This window comes from Aplysia californica, unplaced genomic scaffold (genome assembly GCF_000002075.1).
Source record: "Aplysia californica isolate F4 #8 unplaced genomic scaffold, AplCal3.0 scaffold00516, whole genome shotgun sequence".
NCBI classification, from domain to species: domain Eukaryota; kingdom Metazoa; phylum Mollusca; class Gastropoda; order Aplysiida; family Aplysiidae; genus Aplysia; species Aplysia californica.
Window position 1 is genome coordinate 341,987 of NW_004797786.1, and position 20,938 is coordinate 362,924.

Consider the following 20,938-nt stretch of genomic DNA (forward strand, 5'->3'; position numbering starts at 1 on the left):
GTGGAAATTTGGCTTGTTGACTTGTGTTGGAATAAAATAGACTCTAGAATCTAGAGTCTGTCAAGATGAGATTCTAGACTCACCAGATCTAGATTCTAGATCTAGATTTTCTAGTTCAATACAGATTCTACTTGTTCATCGCAAGCTCATGTCACCCTGTACGACAACAGTCAATATTGAAATAATTCGCAGTCTGTAAGTTGGACTCAAGTTTGTTGGAAGATTTAGAATTTAGATCTACTAGATCTATCTATAATGGCATAAATGGTCACTTGCACTTTTATTCCATGTGAAAACAACTTATAAAAATGGAAGTTACAAATATGCAATGTCAATGTATTTTGAAGTAAATTTATTTTTGGCCACCTCTATTCTCACCCCGGGTGAAAATAGCGCAGGCGAGTCTTTTGGCTATTCTCACCCGGTGGGCATTCACCGTTATTATAGCCTAGGCCAACCAGTGAAACATTCACCCTGAACCACAGAATTCTACACTGTGGTAACAGAATTATAGAATTCTGTGCTGTGAACAAACGTTCTAGATCTATTACTACTGTTAGATCTAGTTTAGCCTAAAAAAGTGCAATTTTGTCTGTGGGCAGTTGAGAGAGAGAAAGAGAGAGAGAGGAGTAGCGCGAGAACTTCCGGGCAAAACAAAATGGCGACCCCCGTAGTTCAGCTCGATTCGGAAAGTTAAATAGCCGTAGCATCTTTGTAGACAACCAAATTAATTTAGTTTTCTTTTTTAACATCATTTTAAAACTTTGTTTTGGTCAATTTCATCGTCCACACCGATAGACAGTATTCGGAAAGAGAGAGAGAGAGAGAGGGGGGGGGGGGAGTAGATCTTGCGAGAACTTCTAGGCAAAGCAAAATGGCGACCCGCGTAGTTCGGCTCGATTCGAAAAGTGAAATAGCCATAGCATCTTTGAAGACTTACTTTAGTGCTAGATCTATAACGTAATTTTTTCTTGGCTTTTATCAATTTGATCATCCACACCGATAGACAGTATTCCAAAAGGAAGTGACTATTTCTCCGAACGTTCGGAGAAATAGTGCCGATCTGTATTTCTCCGAACGGTTTCCGGCTTCCGGTCTCGTGATTTTTTGCCTATTTATTGCGAGAGTTCGGCGCCAACTTTCATTCTGCCTCTGGTCTGGGAAGGAACACCGCATGGCAAGCCCGCCTACAGACAACCTTCAGTAACACCCACCACACACCCACCACCATCATGCACATGTACACACACAAACTAAACATGACCAGTGGGCAACTTTTGAACGTATGACGAGCTGAGCTGTGGATGGAGAGACAGTGTGAGTGAAAGAGCGGGTGAAAGGAAGAATGTGCGAGTGTATCCACAGGTGACAGCAACTACAAGACGACACCGACCCCCCCCCCCCCCTCCTGGCCTGGTCCACAGCTCACGAACGAAAGGAATGCAGCTCAGGCAGTGTTTTGCCTAGATATTGTTGTCTATGGTTCGCAGGGTGCAAGGGAATGAGTGAGGTTTTCTTTGTGTGTGTCTGGAGGGAGGGGGTGGGGTGTGAAAGTCATACGGACGGGGATGAGCCGCGGGAGAGAACACGGAAATTGAATGAATTAGTTGAACTGAAAGAGATGAACGACTCTTGAGCCCTGGAGTGAATGGATCCTGTGTTTCTATTTTTGTATACTTTGAACTGTTACTGAATAAAGGCTGAAATAAAGCCCGAAAAACAAACACACACACACACACACACTCCTCACTCTCCACTTACTACTACACACAGACACACTCACACACGCACATACATACATACATACACACACACACAGGGGCAAATTTTGGGTCTATATATCTATTTCAATTTTCAAGAGCAATTCTAGAGATTTTTAGATGAGTGTTAAAACGTGAAAAAGAAAGGTTTCACAACAGAAAGAAATCAAAATTAGAACAGCCCACAAACAACAACAAACATTAACAAATAAGGGCGTGTGTCCACCTGTCCGAAGAAGATTGGCTGTTTTAACATTACATGTAAATTGTGGAATCACACACATTAAGGGGCTTGCCAGTGTCAGTACATTGGTCGCAGCAGTGACAAACGCAGATGCCAGTTCATGTGTCGTTATCAATAACCCTCTGTAGATCTAGATCTAGATCTAGACAGCACACGAGTGAACACAACACATTACGTTTAAGAGCAGCACTTTTCATAGGCAACACGTCATATCTGTAGCGAAAAACTGTTTGGAATTGTAGCATTTCTTTATATAAATATTTACTGCGGACATTTTTTTTTGGACCGATTGAACCATATTGTATACGAACAATCTTTGGTAGGCCTATACTATATTTATAGATCTATATATAATATCCGAAATTTGCGGGAAAGGATGAGATTTCACAGTGTTCGGAGAAATAGTGCCCAGCTTTATTTTCCCGAACGTTCGGAGAAATAGTGCCCAGCTTTATTTTCCCGAACGTTCGGAGAAATAGTGCCGGCCATTCCAAAATGAGGAAAAACAGGTCTTGTTTCACACCGGGTGAGAATAGCCTACGCTGGCAAGTCTCACCCGGGGTGAGAGGTAGATCGTATTTTTTATTCTCACCCCGGGTGAGAATAGCCACTTCCCTAAATGAATCATGTTCGAATGACTCAGTACTCAGTTGCAAGGAGTCGGTGTTGGAAATTGTCTTTTTGTTGCAGTTTTATTGGTGCTTTTTCGGTAGTTCCCACCCCCCTTATTTGAGCCTGACCTACATGACATATAGATCTAGATCTATACACACGTTTGATTCGCGGTGAGCTAAGATATCAAACCTAACAACAGCAAAACATTAAATTGTAGTAAAATTCAGGGGGGCATGCCCCCCTGAAACCCCCCTTCCTATTTTTGTTAGGTCAGGAGGGCAAGCCCCCCTGAAACCCCCCTACTCTTGGGGCCAAAACCCGTGAATAACAATTGCGGGGTGGGAACTACCGAAAAAGCGCAGTTTTATTTAATAACTTGATTGACTTGTAATCTGTAAGTGTTAAATAGTCCTGATTAGACCCGAGTGTTGACCCTGTTGTATGTGCAGCACTCTGTTCTTTCTGTGGCACTTTGACTTCACTTTACACTTTACTTATAAATTAATAGTAGGCTACTCTTTTCTATAGTGCTGTCAAGAATTCGTAGTGCAACTTATTCTCAACTCCCCAGCTAGAACATCGACTCTCCAACTTTTGAACACAATGGCTTTTACTCTTTTCAATTTGTCTCAACAGATGAATATTTTTTACGAAGTGACTCTTTCTCAGAACGTTCGGGAAAATGAAGTTGAACTTTATTTCTACGAACGATTTCCGATCTCAAGATTTTTTAGTTATTTGCGAGATTTATACATCATCCTTTCATTCTGCCATTCTGCGAGGACTGTTAAGATTCATTTTTTGCATCGAATTCAGTTTTTAGAGCTAAAGATTTTTAAATGCACATGTCAAGTCTGAATATTCAGATACTTCAGTTGTGGTTGGGGCAATGTTCCCGGACTACATGCATTTTTTGCTTCAAATTCAATTTTAGAGCTAGAGATTTTTAAATGTCTAAATATTCAGTATGCTTCAGTTGTGGTTGGGGCAACGTTCCCGGACTATGCTTCATTTGAAAATACCCTCAAAAGATACTGCGAGAAAACAAGACTGCTTGACCTTGCGCGCAGTAACGTATCATTTTGCATTTAGTCACAAAAACCCCTCCCCCCCCCCGTTCTCACCTTATACAAGCACCGACACACACACACGCACACATGACACACACACACACATACACACACACACACTCACACGCACACACACACACAGGCTACTCCATTTGCTTTTATTACCAACAAATCTCGAGAACAGAAATCGTTACGAGAAATAGAGTTCAAGTTTATTGTCCCGAACGTTCGGAGAAATAGAGCCGGCATATTTTTTAACACTATCCACCCATGCAGCGCGCAAAGCACATGCCATTATAACAAAGGGGGTTCTTGTGGCCTAGAAGTTAAGTTAAAGTGTTCACCTCTCATTCATCATTCAAAGGTCTCGGGTTGGAATCCGGATAACGACAGAAAATTTTCTTCTCTAAAAAATGTTATCCTGTCACATCCTTTCCTACTCTCTTACAATATTCTGTCGTCTGCTTTCGTCTCCACTTTCTGCCCCAACCCTCTCACCTCCTTTGTCCCCTCTTTTGGGCTCCTGAGACTCTTTCAGCTTTTCTTCTGCTACTCCTTGGCCCCTTCTTACTGCTCTCTTTCAGCCACACCCCTGATCTTCTGGTAGGAAAGATCTACACCAAGCCTTCTCGGACAAGGGCGAAAAATCTCAGAGGTCCCGTGTGTAAGTAGTGCCCGTTAAAGATCCCTTGGTAGTTTAAAACCGATAAAAGTAGGCCTCAGCCACCACACCGGCAAGATTCAAAATTTCCTACCTACCGAAAATGTTAAATGTGTCCCATCAGCTCATATGACTTTATGGAGTTGCGAGCGCTGTAAAACACTTACAAAAAAAAAAAAGAACATCCTACACCAGAATGGAGCTGTGGTACATCAGTACTATCTGTATTTCGGCAAAAATATACCTACCGTTATGAAATTTTCAGCACACACAAGAAAATTGAACATGATGATTGGCATAGGCCTATCCACCATAAAAAAGGAATTAGAATCAGAACTGAAAACATTATATCTAGCACATTCATCATTCTCATCATGGCATAAGTGTAAAGCAGCACTCATGCAAGGTTTTCTCAATATTTTTCAAAAAAATTTACTCCAATTGTTGTAAACAAATTGATTTTTGACCTCAAAGGCCACACAAACCATTCAGAAAGTAAATTATAACTTTTGTGCTTATAAAAAAATACATTGCTACACAACACTATTGATGCTATGTACGTGACATACCGTCGCCATCTGCGTCCTGTGGGGAAAAGGGACTGCTTCTTAGCGTCGCCCATCGGAGTCTCGTGGGGGCAAAGTGTTAAACCACCTGTCCTGTGCGCTTTATTCTAGAAAATTCCTTTAAATACTTGATAAAAAATCTGAGTGGATGGTTTCTACAGATTTTAAAAGGCTTACACACCCTATGCTCCTATACTATGAGTATGAACTGGAACAATAGAATAGAACTTTTAAAAGTAAGTCTGTCGTCCTACTTTCAAATCATGACACTCGCGATGCTTATGGAAATCATGTTTTGAGAACCTTCAGTGCAATTATATTAACCCCTTCATGATACAAGGTCAGTTCGTGTTTCAACAAGCATAGTTTTGGATCCGAAGGGACACAGAGTAGCGCTAAGCTTAATTGTCAGTTTCCTATAAAATTAGACCTGGTTTGCGATACTATTAATATTAACTACAGTCGAACCTGCCATGAGGGCCTCCTCTTTAAGACGGCCACGGGTACAAAAGGCCACTTTCTATTTCCCCCCTTGCGTTTTTTCTATTTATAATTTCACTGTGTAAAACGGCCACTTGTCCAACGCTGCCACGGCCACCATATTTTAACACACAACCCCTATCATCACATTAAACAATAACACTGTCTTGTCTTAGATGGCCACCTTAGTAACTGCTTTACGTTTTGTCATAAATCATGCATTGGCCGCTGGTGTTGTGCGTGAGCCATCGTAATCCAATCACCTGTCGTTATTGTAAGGTAGTCCCTTCAATCAACCGGTCAAGTTGTGTTGGCCTCTTCCACTGTTGACTTTTCAGCTGCTGGTGAGGTAAGCCACCATAAGCGTGTGATCCCCCACAGCCCATAAGCCCCGCCCAAAACTCATACACAAATCGTAAGTGAGATGAGTGGTCACTTTTTACCCAGTCAGTAACAAGGTAACTATGAACTTCAACAAGAACTTACGACACAAGCGTCGCTCGTTCTCTGAGTGGTGGCGACCCATATGTTTGTTTTACCATGGCACACGGTCTTCCTCGTCTGACACATTTAGTTTTATTGTCACCCTTGCACAAAATCTGCAACAAAATTTAAAAAAGCAAACAAAAACAACAACAACAAAAACAAGAAAGAAAACAACAACAATACGGCTACCTTCGGTTTGGACCTCAGAAGGGAATGGTTTGCTTTCTTCAATTTGATCAGTCCTGCCTAAGACGGCCACCTGTCTTATACGGACACTTTTCTCGTCAACAATGGGTGGGCGTCTTTTAGAGGTTCGACTGTATATTTAAAAGGGAAAGATTTTTGTGCTCCCCCCCAAAAAGTCCCAAATGTGAATCTGCGATTAGTTTTACGGATTGCATCTTATAGAAGCAGTATGCAGAATACAGCTTATGATGAACGGCGTTTGTCATCATGGTCCTCGTGCTCCGCAAGGCATGACGAACGCTATATGTCACAGCAGCATCTTGGCTTGCTCGCTGGGAAAGAAAAAATGACAAATGGCGTACGTCATATAGGTCATGAAGGGATTAAATGTTGCGGAACAATTTAATAATGATAGTTTTTGTTTTTTTACTCCGTTTTTGCAACTATGGATGATTACATTTTGTTATTGTTCAAACCAAAACATACTCGTACCAGCACATCGCTGCTGAAAAGGAGTGTTTACACTATTCTTCACTCCTTTTACTCATTAGTTATATTTATTATATTGATTGTACTATTGAAAGTTTGTTCGTGCGTTATCTTTGAAGATTGTGTGTAGAATTGCGCATTCTCACTGGTGTCTAATAAAGCCAAGAATGACGGCATTAAACTAAGACGAATTCCTGTTACAATATCCTGAACTACCATTCCTTCTCACCATATCACGCTGTTTCTCATCAGACTTATTATAATTTAAAGATAAGCAGAAATTCTTTACAATTTTACTTGTCATTTATCAGGGGATCATTATTCGAGAGCTAAATTTTTACTACTACAGTGGAACTCGGATTCAACGAGATGAGATAGATTCCCCGTTTTTTTTCATCTTTAAAATCAATAAAAATAAACCTGATTCAATGAGTACTTAAATCAGCAAGCTCAGATTCAAAGAGGTCGCTACCAGGGTAAACAGCCCGGTAGACGTGGCTTCGCTCATTTTTCTCCCACAGCAAACTCTATCTATTCCCGGAAACCATCCATTGCACTTGCATCGTGAACCATTATTTGCTTAGCCAATTGCATGCCACCAATCAGCAGCCTTTTTTCATGCTAACACCTATGTTGTTGGCACGCGCCCGTGTCGACTCTGGCGTGTGTCAGGGTGGGATGGGTGATCTGCCTCTGCACACGTGTGGCTGTGATGTGTGTCGAGGAGAGGGGGCACTAGCGGTTCGGGCGTTGAACGTCGCAGATACAAACGTGTCAGTCTTTTTTCCCCTCGGCAACTGATCACTATTACCATGATAAAAGCTAGTATTGATGTTGATCTACGAAAGGAATTGTGTGCTGGTCTATGGAATCAAAAGTTGCCGTATGCTAGGCTCTACACAGCAACACAACTTTTTGGCAAACAGTCGAGATGACACAAGCGTGTGCATTTGAACGAATCGGTTTTTTACACTGTTCATAATATGCAGGCATTTCAGGCACTAATTGTGACTTCTCTTTATATATTACTTGCTCAGTGCCTGTAATGATCTACACAAAACCTCGTGTTTGCTATAACGAACACTCGGATTCAACGAGGTTTTACTGAATCCTCTTTGAATCCGAGTTCCACTGTAATATATTGTTGGTGAGCTGTAACATAGGCCACATACATATATATGTATCATGTATGTATACACAAAATGTGTGAGAAGTGGGAAATGCTGCGAATACTCCCTCTTTTCGAGTCACGAAGATTTGTAGTATTTTATAATACACGTTTATAAAGACTTTTAATTTAGCCTCAACTGTTGTGTAAAAATATATCAGTTAAGACAAATTGATACCAACTGTTGTGCAAAGTACCTATACATAGGTGACATTGAACCTGTTAAAGAGATACTTGAGGACAAGTTTCACCTTAAATTTTTGACCGCACTATAAATAGGCCTACTTAAGGTTACTTTGGCATAGCCATAATATCCACATGATCCACCCTCTCTACGATCATTATGCTGTTGTGTTCAGTTTTACACCTTCTAAAGTTTCAATAGTGAAGTGCTTTTGGAATAACTATATATTATAACACCATGAAATAGATTTTCTTTGTTATCATGTGTGAAGAGAAAACATGAAAGCTTCTATGCTTGTATTTTAAAAGAATTGAATGTTTCATATGACTTCTATGAAAATCAAGGAGAGGTCTGGGGAGCTAAAACAATTATGTACACTGACCTAAATAAATGAATTTAGCATAATAAGACTCAATGCCAAGGTGCAAAATGATTTGGGATGTTATTAATATTACACTCGTTGCCATGGTGACGGCGGCCATCTTGAAAATAAACACAAATCCTAAAATCTCAAACACTAATCAAGATACATGTATTCTACTTTGTATGATAGGAATGGAAAAGCAGGACCTATACAGAGGTAATAGGGGTGACTATTTTTTTTTTATTTGGTTGTTTTCATGGATGTAACATGACTTTGAATTTCATTATATGTAAAAAAGTGTTGAAAATACACCCCTCAATCTGATATAAATGCTCATTCGCCCTGTCAAATACAAAGGAAGACAAAAATATTTAGCTCATTACCAAGAAATTGGATAAGCTATCACTGTGCCAAATTTCAAGTCTCTAGGGCAATTAGTTTATATCAAGATTTTAAGATTTTCGTGGCATGCTGTCCATGAAAAACAGTTAACAGAAAATGGCCTTTAAAGTAAAAAATGACCTACTGTGATACTACTAGTGGCCATATGAAACAAAATTTCACACACAGCATGCTTATCGCAGCAAAATAATATACAGGCTTTAATTTTGATATCTAGACACATTCAGGTACAGTGCAGCCTTTCTATAAACGACATTGTCGGGACCAGAAAAAAATATCGTTATTGAGAGTTGTCATTATAGAGAGGCAACCAAAAGTTACTAATGATATAAATTGGGAAATGGGCACCATGTCACTATACAGAGGATGTCGTTATATCGAAGGTTGTTATAGACAGGCTGCACTGTATTCACTTGTGCAAAAACCTCAAAAATGATACTTTGACCTAATTTTCAGCTTAAGTCCCACCCGACCGCCCCCTTAAAGAATTATATAAAGATCTTGATATCAAACAAGCTGATGACTTATATGTACCCCATTAAGAAATTTTCAGATTTGAAACAATTTATGTTTTACAATTTTTTATTCCTTAATTTTTAAAACAATTCTGTGTGTACTGTCTGGACTCTGTGCTGCCATATGAATGGCTCTGCTTGATATAGGATTCACATGTCTGTTTGGGTGCTGGAATACTTTGATGTGAATAGATTTTGTATGGACATCAGGGTGGGGGGCAGAAATGTACTCCTGACTTTGAATGCCATGGATGTGGGAAGGATAAATGTGTAGATTCACTATTCACCAGCAACGTGACTATTATGTCCGGCCGCACTGGAAGTTAGACACCATTTGTACTGGAGTGATGTTATAAAAGTTGATAAGTCATCCTTTTTTAATGATGATGATTACAACTGCTCCTTTTATTCTTTGTTCTATCATGTTTTAGTTTATAATTGTCGCAAGCAAGCTGAAAGAGTTATGAGCAGTGGTTGCACCTGATAGGTCAGAGCTAGCTATTCAGTTTTTCAAGAAGTGATCGCTTAACATAGCTTCTCAAGCTGAGTGTCAACTTCATTTATCACTCACACGACACTGTCAAGTACACACAAGTTAATGCTCTCTGCATCGATTCCCAGGATGAGTAACCAAAAATTCGGAAACACTAGCCTACTTAATGTTGGCATTGACCTATAGACATCTCGACAATGAGAAACATTGTGGGCTTTACTATCACAGTGCAAGGTGGCAGAACCAATTAAATTACCCCCCAGTCATGAATTGATACTGAGAGTTATAGCCTATGGTGTTTCAATTTCAGGGGTATCAGTTTCCAAGGAAAGTTGAACTTTGCTCCACTGGGTTGCGTACGTGTTGGGACTGAACAGGAGATCAGGGGAGGGAACACCATAATTATTAGATCATATTCGGGTCTAGTTCATACCGCTTTGAAAGACATGCTTGTTACCAATAAAAATTGATCTACGAGAAAGGTTTTGATTTGATGTTACAGAATAAAGAGATGTTGGGGTTACAAAAGGTCAGATCTATTAAAACATTGACATCACCTGTTATATTTACTGTTAATTTTGCCAGCCTGTTCACTTAATAATCTGCACAATCCCGTGGGCTGCCACAGGTTATAAATGAATATGTCTTTGTCATCTCTGTTTCAGTAGGTGGTGAAGTTACCACTTTAAGCAATAAAATGTCAACAGTGTACTGAACCCTCCCCGTACTTAGATACTTTGCATACTTCTAGAGTACTTTGTGTTCCCTTTTTGGATCCTACTTCTATATATATACTTAGGAAAATACTTTCTATTCACTTTTTGGGTCATACTTTATATATGTGTCCGCCCCAGTCAAAATCAGTCGTAAGATGCAATATCCTGTTTGGAGCTCTGAGGCTCGAAAGGCTAAAAAGTGACTTTCCATGAATTTTTTGTTTTTGGGATCTATTGAAAGTTTGATGTCTTCTGCTTCATTTAAATTTAAGATCAAAATAAACACTTATGATCGACTTTCTATTGTTTCCTTTTTTTGAGCCGGTATTTTACCTAATTCGTTTTAAAAATGATCTTTTGGTGTTCATAAGACCTTATGCAGTTGCGAGCGATGTAAAACCTCACTAAAACAAACAAAAAATGATCTTTGAAACCTTTGATGCTTTTGTATGTAATACGCTTTCTATTTAAACGCCAAAGGTAAAAAATATACCTCGGGAAGCCCCGTTCAAAGCTCTATAGTTGTGTGCCAATGAAAAGACGGTATTTAATCATCACTCTTTCTGCAAAGCATTCAAATGCATGGGTGTCAATTTCTCTACTGGTGGACCTCGTATTCTGACCACAAGGGGCTTTGCTTTTCACGCCAATTCTCTGGCTCCAAATATTCGGATATTTACTAACAAATTATTTATGCTATTGTAACGAAGAAAAGCTGAACTTTCTCAAGCGTTTGGTGTGTTATAGCAAAAGAGCAAATAAACAGCGATCTGAATTATCTCAATTTCACCGAAACCACGCTCTCGGAAGGCCGCACTAAATTAAAGAATTTGTTCTCCATCGTTGATCCCAACTGAAATCTCAAATTTTATAAGGACTATGGATTGTTACTAAAAGATGTAGATAATACTATTTTTAAAATGTAAACTGATGTTTTTCAGACTGAATTTTCAAAGTGAAATTTTTAAGTTCAACCATTCCGAGTTATCAAAGTAAAACCAAGCTGTGCTGTGAACAAATGGGAAAACAACCAACTTGAGTCCCACATGCTCATATATGTCCTATACAGTTGTGAGGGCCATAAAAGCTCTTACTCTTACCATACTGAAACTGAATTTTGAATCTTGAGAGCAGTTTCTATTTTGTGGTATTGATTGCTCTAATATGGCGTCAAATGTGTTTGTGTCCAAAGAAAGGTACCAAAAGTCGGATGTTGTTCATTTTGAGTTAAGGGTTGTACCTTATAGCAAATTCAATGCTGAGCACAGGGGTTTTAAATTTTTTAGATATCTCTAGTAGTTTTTGAGATATTACACATTTTGCGAGGTAGGGTATAAAGACATATTTTGAGAAAATGAGCTTTGAAATTTAACAAATGTGAGAACGCATACCAACTTTTTTTTTAAAAAGCAACTTTTTAAATGTACTTATTCATGGAAAATTAATTTCCAATTTTACATTCAGTTGACATCAATATCACGAATGGAATTCAATGGTAAAACATAACATGGAAGAGAAAACGTGCTTCAACCAAAGCCTTGTAGTGGATTATCTTTGCTCCAACAATAGATTTTAACACCTTTTAAAAGCAGTCCTCATTATTTGTTTTTAGTATACCCTTCCCTCAAAATAATTCAAAATAAAACATTTAAAAGTCAAATCAATGAAAACCCTTTCAGCACATTGTAAAAAATGTTGATGTTGAATCTATCATTTTTTTGTGGAAACACATTTTGGTCAAAAAAGTGATTTTTGTCATTATCAGCCTGTAGCTTGAAACGGTCTGCGGCAACTTTTGGTACCTTTCTCTAGGCGCACACACAAATGTTCAGATGTGGTGTCGAACACAAACTTTATTGCTGAAGGTTCATACGACTGAAAGAGAAGCAAATTGTATCTGATATTGAAATATCTCTTTATTTTATTATGTCATTTAATATGACCCAGAAAGGGAAGATGCAGTATTTTGTTATGAAAGTATTACACAAGAAGGGAAAATAAAGTACAGGAAGTGGTAGATATTTGAAGATGATTTTCTTGCAAAAATGTTAAACCAACTCACAGAATCCTGCCTGTCAGAGACTGCCAAAATGGATGTCTGAAGCATCCTTGGCATCTTGTGAATATTCATCTACTGGTTGGCAAAAAAAATAAATTGTGGGTCTTGAGAAAAACTATTTTAAGTGGCATGTTAGCTGAAATGGAGATTTTTCAATGGCCTTAACTTCCACCAATGGATGCAACTTGTGTTATTAAAAATGACTGTGGTACAGCCCAAAGAAAAATTATTCTATCTCCTACCTAGAAAACCATTTTGGGGAAAAGTATTATGTGGCTGTTAAAATACTTTTCCCTCTTGAAAAAACTGCTATCCGTGGTAGAAAATGAAGAAAACTATTTTAAGTGCATAAGTTAAAATACTTTTCTTCTCATGTTTGAGTAAAAAGAAGCATTGATGCAATAATGGTCATTTAGTGCTGAGAAAAAGTAAGATAGACAGAAACAACAGAGGGAAAGTAAAGCAGTAGGAACTACCAGCAGGGCCCTTCAACAACCCACTTTTTCTTCTCAAATGGCTCTGCCAAAAGCAAACGAAACTATTGTATGTAAGTACCGCTTTCAAATAGTTTTTCGCACACTTTCGTTCATAAAAAAGTATTCTAAGTGACACTTTATGTGATTTTACAAGAATGGAAGAAATTGATTAGAAAACGATTTACAAAATGAGCCTGTGTTTGTTTTTTCTACACTTCATGTGAGTTTCAGATCCTAGAATTGCCTTCTGTTGAAACGAGTAAGTTTTTTCCTTCTCCTGTAAAATTTGCAAAATGTCACTTAGAATAGTTTTCCTCTAGACCCGCGAAATGTTTTAAGTAGGGGGAAGGAAAGGACACAGGCTAAAACCTGTCATAAGTGTGTCTCAATGTGTCTTTGTACATATGTACAAGCATGTCATTTTTAAAGATTACTTTGACACATTGCATGTTTAAGCCAAGAATTACTAAAAGTGTTTTTCCTTTCTCCCCCAGGTATTGTTTGGTGATGAGCTACAATTTTAAAGAGGAGTCAGTTGTGTGAAAACTACATTTCAAGAACAAACCCAGAACAACTTTTTCACTTCTGAAGTGGGGTCTGTGAGCCCAGACTGTATTGATGTCTTGTCCATTGCTTTTCTGGCCTATTTGGTAATTGGATATTTGTCAATGGCCATCCTTTTTAGATTCTGAGAATATATGTGTCCCTTTGCTCTTGCTACTCATACAACATGTCAGGTTTTAATGGTGATGTGGACTGTGACATTGCCTCTGCCATATTCAAAGAATTCCAGGCAAAGTCTTTGCATGCTTTTTGTGACTTCACAGTCATTGTGGAAGGACAAAAGTTCAAATGCCACAGGTTTATAATGGGTGCCTGCTCAGAGTTCTTCAATGGCCTCCTACGGTCAGGTATGCGTGAGAGTTTAGAGCAAACAGTGACCATTCAAGGGATATCGAAAGAATCATTTTCCCTTTTACTGCACTGCTTGTATTCAGGTAGCAATGTTTTTACCCCTGAGAATGTTATTGCTTTATGGCATGCGATAAATATGCTTCAGATTACTTGTTTGAAACAAAAATGTGAAGACTTTGTCATTGGCATTATGGGGCGCAATTATGTTGACTTGTACAGACATGCCAAGCTTCTAGACTGTGATCGGGTGTTGAACGTTTGCCTGGATCTTATGCGTGAAAACTTTGAAACTGTTTCAAAGATGGAATCTGTTGTCTATGTTGACCCTAAGGATTTCCTGTATTTGATTTCCCACAATCACCTAATAGTGTCATCAGAGGATCTGGTTGTGTACGCAATTTTGAAGTGGGTTTCCAAACAAGATCATTGTAGTTCCCCCGATGACTTTGGAGAGTCTGTTTCTACAAGTCATTTGTCGGATCTCGATAGTAATACTGATATAACGGATGTTTGTCAAAATGTTTTTGATAAAGGTGCCACTGCTGGGATTAGCACTTTCAAAGAAAGTGAAGAGGATGGTTTGGACATTTCAAGTGACGATGCTACTCCTTGTGCAACAGTGGACATTCATATTGTGAGCCAGGAGTCAAGAGATGGACTGAAGAAAGATGCTGTTAAAGAAAAAATACATTCCAGTGCATTTTTGAATCCTAATGTCAGAAGCCAACTCCAAGATAAAGACACTTGTGGTGTAGCTTTGTCAGAAAGTCCGCTCAGAAGTATTGGAAAGGATTATGCAAGCTCTACACTTGGTCATATGTTCTCTAGTGCAGAGAGGAAATCATGGTTAAGCAGATTACTTGGTGCAGCCAAGTTGTGTCTGGTGAGCACTGTGTGCATTGAGGTGCTAATGGGGAACCAAGCCGTCCTGGAATCTCATGACACTCTTCAGATGGTGCGGGAAGCTGTAGTCTATCAACTCAAGCCAAGCCACTCCCTCACTTATTGGCCAGAATCTGCTATACACAGACTTTCCAGCAAACTAGAAAATGTTGCTGTGTTTCTCCACACCAAAGATGCCTATCTGATGGCGTACAGCTTTGAGCGAGCTGAAGTTTTCTACATGAGCAGACCACCATGTTCTCAAACGAGCTCTGGGTGGTTTGGACAGGAAAATCTTGACCCTCATAGCTTGTGTGTCTTTGATGATCGCATTTTCTTAGCCAAAGCAAACAAAGTGCAGAGAGGTTTTTCTTTTCCTTTCAGTCGAGAGTCTAGAGATACATATGCAGTCCTGGACATTCTGTGCACCTTGACAAGCCCTCACAATTGGGCACCTGTCATGAGCCAAGTCGAGCGTGTGCAAGTTGTGCTTGGACATGGGAAACAGCTGTATCTTATAGGTTCATCCATCTATCGCATCACTCCTGGGGAATCACTCACTCTCTCTAGTGCCACTAAAGTGAAAGCGTTAGCTTCCATTCTACACACACCTTCCCTGGCTTATGGTTTCAGAAACAACATTTTGATTTTCGGACAGTGCCAAGACGCAGAGAGAGTCAGGGTGACCTTGTTTGACCCGGAGAGTCTTGAGTTGAGAGACTGTCCTGAGGTTGAAGGGCCAGCTGACCACCTTGTGGCTTTCAACACTGAGACAGATGACTTTTTATTGCAACGAAATGGGAGTCTGTGGCAGATTGATCAAGACTGTGACAGGTTGAGTGTACCAAAGTTTCGGTTTGTGACAAAACTCTGGGGCTTTGACTGGAACCTGAGAGGAGCAATTGTGTACAAGAAAAGCTTGTACTTATTTGGAAACAACAAACCTCAGCCAATGGAAACCGGGGCTCCTGGTTCAACAGGAATGTGGTCTTCTAGTCTGCCAGGAATATTTGATAGCATAAAGGTGGTTCCAGTACCTGCTGCTACACAGTGCCTGCCCGTTGTCTTGCCCAGAGACTGGCTTGTGATAAATGTAGCAAGTATGCAACACGTTATGTCCATTTAATGATGTCTTTTTTTTCTTATTGATGCTTGATGTATTCTTGTTAAAGAACCCGGCGAAAAAGTAATTATCTTTTCAATATAATAGTACTCTTCATACCTCAGAGCAAACCCTTTATTCCAGTACATTCTAGAATTTCATCCCATGAGTGATATTTTTATAATGAAGGTCACTCTGCCACATGGAAGACAATGTTCAAAGTATTTAACATACAATGTATACATAATAATAGATATTTTGTTCCAGTGACACTCCAAAAATGACCTCCACCTCATCCGTAGTGTATGTGGCATAGCTGTGAGGTGATAGCCTACTTGCACCTTGTCTTTGAAGCTACTTTTGCACAAAAGAGCACTACTGGGTGAATAGCCTACTTTTTGCCAGTATATTTTAGAAGATTATGATCAGCAGTAGAAGCTGATTTTTCAAATTAATAATTTCTCCCTTCTTTTCTTTATCGTACATTAATTTGCAATTTTCACTCTCTGTCTTTGTTTGCATATTCAGCTTACACACGGCATTGTGCAAAGTCAATTATTTTGGAATATATATATATATATATATATTAATATTCATTAAGGGAGAAAGGAAATATCTTTCTGTCTGTAATGTCAGTCTGTGTATCTGGCTCAACCTTTTTCGGTAAAATTGCCTTTATAACATGGGTTGTGGACAGCGTGCTCTGGTGTGGTTTGCTCCTTCTGTCCTATCAAAAATCTGTGTTCAGACATGGTGGAATCAGGCGCTCGTCAGTTTTTGGATATGTGAAGTTATTTGTTGTATAATTTTAAAGCTTGTTCATTTGTCTTGCTTTCGGTGAAAAAATACTATTATGTCATTCATAGTAGTCGAGATATTTGTGTTTGAAGGAGGTGGAGGTCGCCTCGTTTCAGAGGTAAAATTAGCGAGAAAATGGCAGCCAAAGTTTGGCAACTTCCAAAGCTTGAGAGTTATTTGAAACTGCAAATTTACATTTTTGTTCCTTAAATTAACATTTTACAGTAAAATTCACATAGAAATGTGTCTTTAAATGAACTTTAAAGGTGTTTAGTCAAAAAGCAAAAATTCAATAAAAATGGCCAAACAGACAGAAAAATGCAGTTTTTTTTCGATTTAATTATTTTGACGAGTGCCTGAATTCACCACAATGCTTCACATCTATCATCCTTATCCCTTCTCCTTCTATATAATATGTTACTGTCCAGCAACACCTCTAATCTTCCGCACTTATAATATCTGAATGATCTAATGTGTTGCAATTGCTGTAAAACCCATACTAAAACTAAGGAAGCCTTGGGGACCTCTACTGTCCTGAGGCTATGCCATTTGTAATGTTTTAGAATGTCTGTCTTGTTCCAGCTTCTATTCTCTTTTTGATAAAGTCAAATTAATGAAATGATACGGGACGTCTTTTTGAATTGTTCTTTTTTCGTGGATTGTAATAATTTTATTTTATGTAGGCCCTATTGTGTGCTTTTCTCATGGAGTCCAAATGTACTAATACAAATGGAGGTGAATGTGACTGTCCTATGATTTGTGCCTTTGAATGGTTTTGTAGTGGAGTAGTGAAAGTTATTACTTGAGTGTTCAGTTCCAATACAGGATGAACGAAATTGATGTTTAGCTAACAAACAAATTTAGTACTAGAAATCAAAGCGACAAGTAAAAATAATGAAAATAAAAGCACGAGGTCCTCCCTCACCAACCCAAAGATCCTAGAATTAGGCTATACGCCGTCTCATTTACTACTATATGCCCTTGACTATCTTCAGCATGCGATAGCTTTAAAATTGTGCACGTCCACTTTTTAACCCCACGAGCTGCCCTTGTTGGCCAATTAAAAAATGTTGTTGGTCTTTTGGCTGAATTTGGCCAATTTGGACGCTTTTGTTTATTTTTTGTTTTTGTTTATTTTAGAAATGAGGAATAGAAGAAGAATATTAATATTATGTTAGAAAGCTTATTGTCAACGAAAAAGGCTTGTTTGACTATGACTTAATTTGGCCTTCAATGTCATAAGTTTTCTTGTAAGTACATCTTATTATTCGCGGGTGTGTACTTGGCCGCAATAATTTTCACTGAAATTCAGTCTTTCCTTTTCACTATTCGGCAACCACGCATATACCACATAATATATGAAGGACACTGGGGGAAAAACCAGCGATGTCAGGTTTTTGCAATTCCGAGATAACAGAAAAACAAACTTAAAAGACTTATAAACTCTTTTTCTGTTACAATGATCTCTCCACTGTTTACATTGACTTCAAGAATGACCATTTGTGTTGACAATGAGAAATTTTCACTTTCCTCATGTTATAGGTGTTTCGGAAGGGGCAAAAAAGAAAAACTATGTTGGAAACTGACAGCTCTGGCTTTCCCTTGTAAGCAGGTGGCAATTGGTCTCCATCTTCTAGGAAGTCAATGAATTGTGAGCTTCTTCACTTCGTCGCTTTCTCACTTGGTGACACCATGTTGATTTGTCATTTTCATGTGAAAAATATTACTATATTACATCCTTTAAGATGTATAATTATATATTGCTTTTTCTCTTTTATTTTTTCCTCTTTGTTGTGTTTTACTTTGTTGATGTGTTTGTTTTTTTTTCTTGTTATTTTTTTGATGTGGTGTTTTTCTATTTTTTATGTTTATATATATAGAGTAAATGTCATTTAATTTGATGTTGTTCTTACCTTTTTTAATATAAATGTGTTATGTTAGATAGAGCGTGTCTCCACCAAAACCGAACTCATGTAGTGACACAGGCCCTTGATGTGTAATTCCACAATTTACATGTAATATCCTTTACTTTTTCCTGAATTACGCACGTTTTTAAGGTTAAAACGGCCAGTCTTCGAATAGATGGACGCACGCCCTTATGCTTGTCAATTTTTGTGGTTGTTTATATGCTGTTCTAATTTTGATTTCATTCTGTTGTGAAACCTTTATTTTTCATGTTTTTACAGTCTGTGTGGCTAAATGATATTCTGGATGCTTAAAACAGAACACAAGAAATTCTAGTGCTATAGATGCGTCTTCTTTGAGAGTTGAAAGTTTGAAAATTAATGGCAACATTTATGGCAACTTTTGCCATTTTTGTGGCAACTTTTGGCTACTTTTAGACAAAAAAATGGCAACAAACGCAGATGCCAGCTTGTAGACTGTAGGCAGTTTAGTGAAAAATTCAGAATTGTTCGATTTTGATGAAAATAGGCTCACATGAAAGGCCCTGCCACACTGATCACAGTGCTTTTGAAAAATTATCTCAATATCTCACTTGGTTGAGAAGTTATGGGATTTTTTTCAGCTTTATTTTTTGCTCTAAATCTGGTTCTTTTTTTAACTGCATTTTTTTTCCTAAAGGTGGAAAAAATCGACAAAACTTTTCATGACATCGCAACCAGTAAAGATGTCTTCCTGTTTGTTTTTTTGCATCAATTGAAAGTTATCATGATCTTAATTCTCTTTAATAGGGTCTGAAGATTAAGAGTGGGGTCAATTTTCGTGTGTCCGAAAATGGATGAATTTGAAAATAAATGATATTTCAACAATGAATAGCCAGAGATGCCTGTCGTGAATCATTTTAATCGTCTTATTCCCAACATTTATAAAAGAGGTTATGAGAAGAGGATAATACAATTTCAAACTACACAAGAAAAGGAAATTAAAGAACAAATTGAAGTAAAAATGATTCTCCAAAAAAATATTTGACTGAAAAACACATAGACCTACTAGATCATAGATGCTACTCCTGGTACTCCTACAATCTATTCTCCTTGGCAACCCAAAAAATATTTACGCGCGTTTTCACGACTTTTTGTTCTCTTTGGGAACAGCATGATTCTGAAAACTCTGCAATTCATGAAGAGTACATGTAGGCCTACTATGTATAAATTTAAATATAATGTTGTCTTCGATCATATCCCTACGCCAAGCACCCGACCTGGTCAAGGAAGTTGAAGAGTGCCTTCTTGCGCACACTGCAGGTAATATGCGGTGGTGAGTCTCGATACCAGCGGTGCGGGTGTACTCTCGATGACGATGGGTATGGTGTTTCCCATTGTATGGGCAGGGTGGTTTGAATTCAAGACAATAATTTTCAGTAGAAAAAATGCACTTTGTGTCGGCTATCCCATCCACGATTTCGAGTCTTGCACGTTCGTTGTTGTCTGTGCCCGACTTCTAATTAATATGTATTTTTATATATAAAATAATATAGGCCTATTGTATAAGCATATTTGTCTGTGTGTGTGTGTGCGTGCGCGCGCGCACTTATGTTTTCACATCTATGTTATACTATGTTTATATGTGTTCATTCTTATTTGAAAATACCTGGTTTCATATTACATACCGGATATATTCTTTCATCCACCTTTTGTCTTCAGACTTAACTCTCTAGCCATTACACCGGCCTATATGGTGTAAAGGTTAGGCGCTTGGTTGTCGCACACAGGAGACCCGAGTTCGATTCCCAAATGGGGAGTGGGGAGAACATTTTTAGCGAGTACATGTATCTCGATATTTCTTCTGAAATGTTTCGTCTCTCTCCGACAGACAGGATCGGAAGCCGTCCCCTAGATGATCTAAATTGTATTGATCAGGGCGTGAAACGCCTACATAAACAAAAACAAAACCAAATCTAGCCATTACTCAAATAGTGAACACTTATGAATCATCTCATCAGTGCCAAACAACTGAAGTGGAGAATTTGTATCAAATCAGGCATTTTCAATTACATGTACCATGTATATAATATATATATATATATACATGAAGAAATGGATTATACATTATTTGATCAGAAATCACCCAAGTTCTCAAGATTATGCAATAAATGTCAATTATTTGGACAATGTTACGTGTGTGTTTTAGATTTTATTGCTGCATAACATGAGTGTCTTCTTCGTGCAACACTTGGCTATGAAAACCAAATCAATTTTACGCCAGCTAAGATAAATCTTTATTTTCCAGATCCTGGCACATTGCTCTGGTCTATCACCACGCACGCACGCACACAGACACACACACACACACACACACACACACACACACACACACACACACACACTCTCTCTCTCTCTCTCTCT

General features: G+C 38.4%; 1 protein-coding gene across 2 annotated transcripts; it reads left to right on the top strand.

The window, feature by feature from the left end:
• LOC101860521 lies at positions 1-16,595 on the top strand. Of its 2 annotated transcripts, none has more exons than XM_005106142.3 (2): positions 1-195; positions 13,429-16,595. In XM_005106142.3, exon 2 carries the CDS (start codon positions 13,665-13,667, stop codon positions 15,855-15,857), a length of 2,193 nt encoding a protein of 730 aa, XP_005106199.1. In that variant the 5' UTR covers positions 1-195; positions 13,429-13,664; the 3' UTR covers positions 15,858-16,595. The 2 variants fall into 2 exon arrangements, with proteins under 2 accessions (XP_005106199.1, XP_035827723.1); XM_035971830.1 differs by lacking the exon at positions 1-195 and adding an exon at positions 4,324-4,353.
• Positions 16,596-20,938: the final 4,343 nt, after the last annotated feature.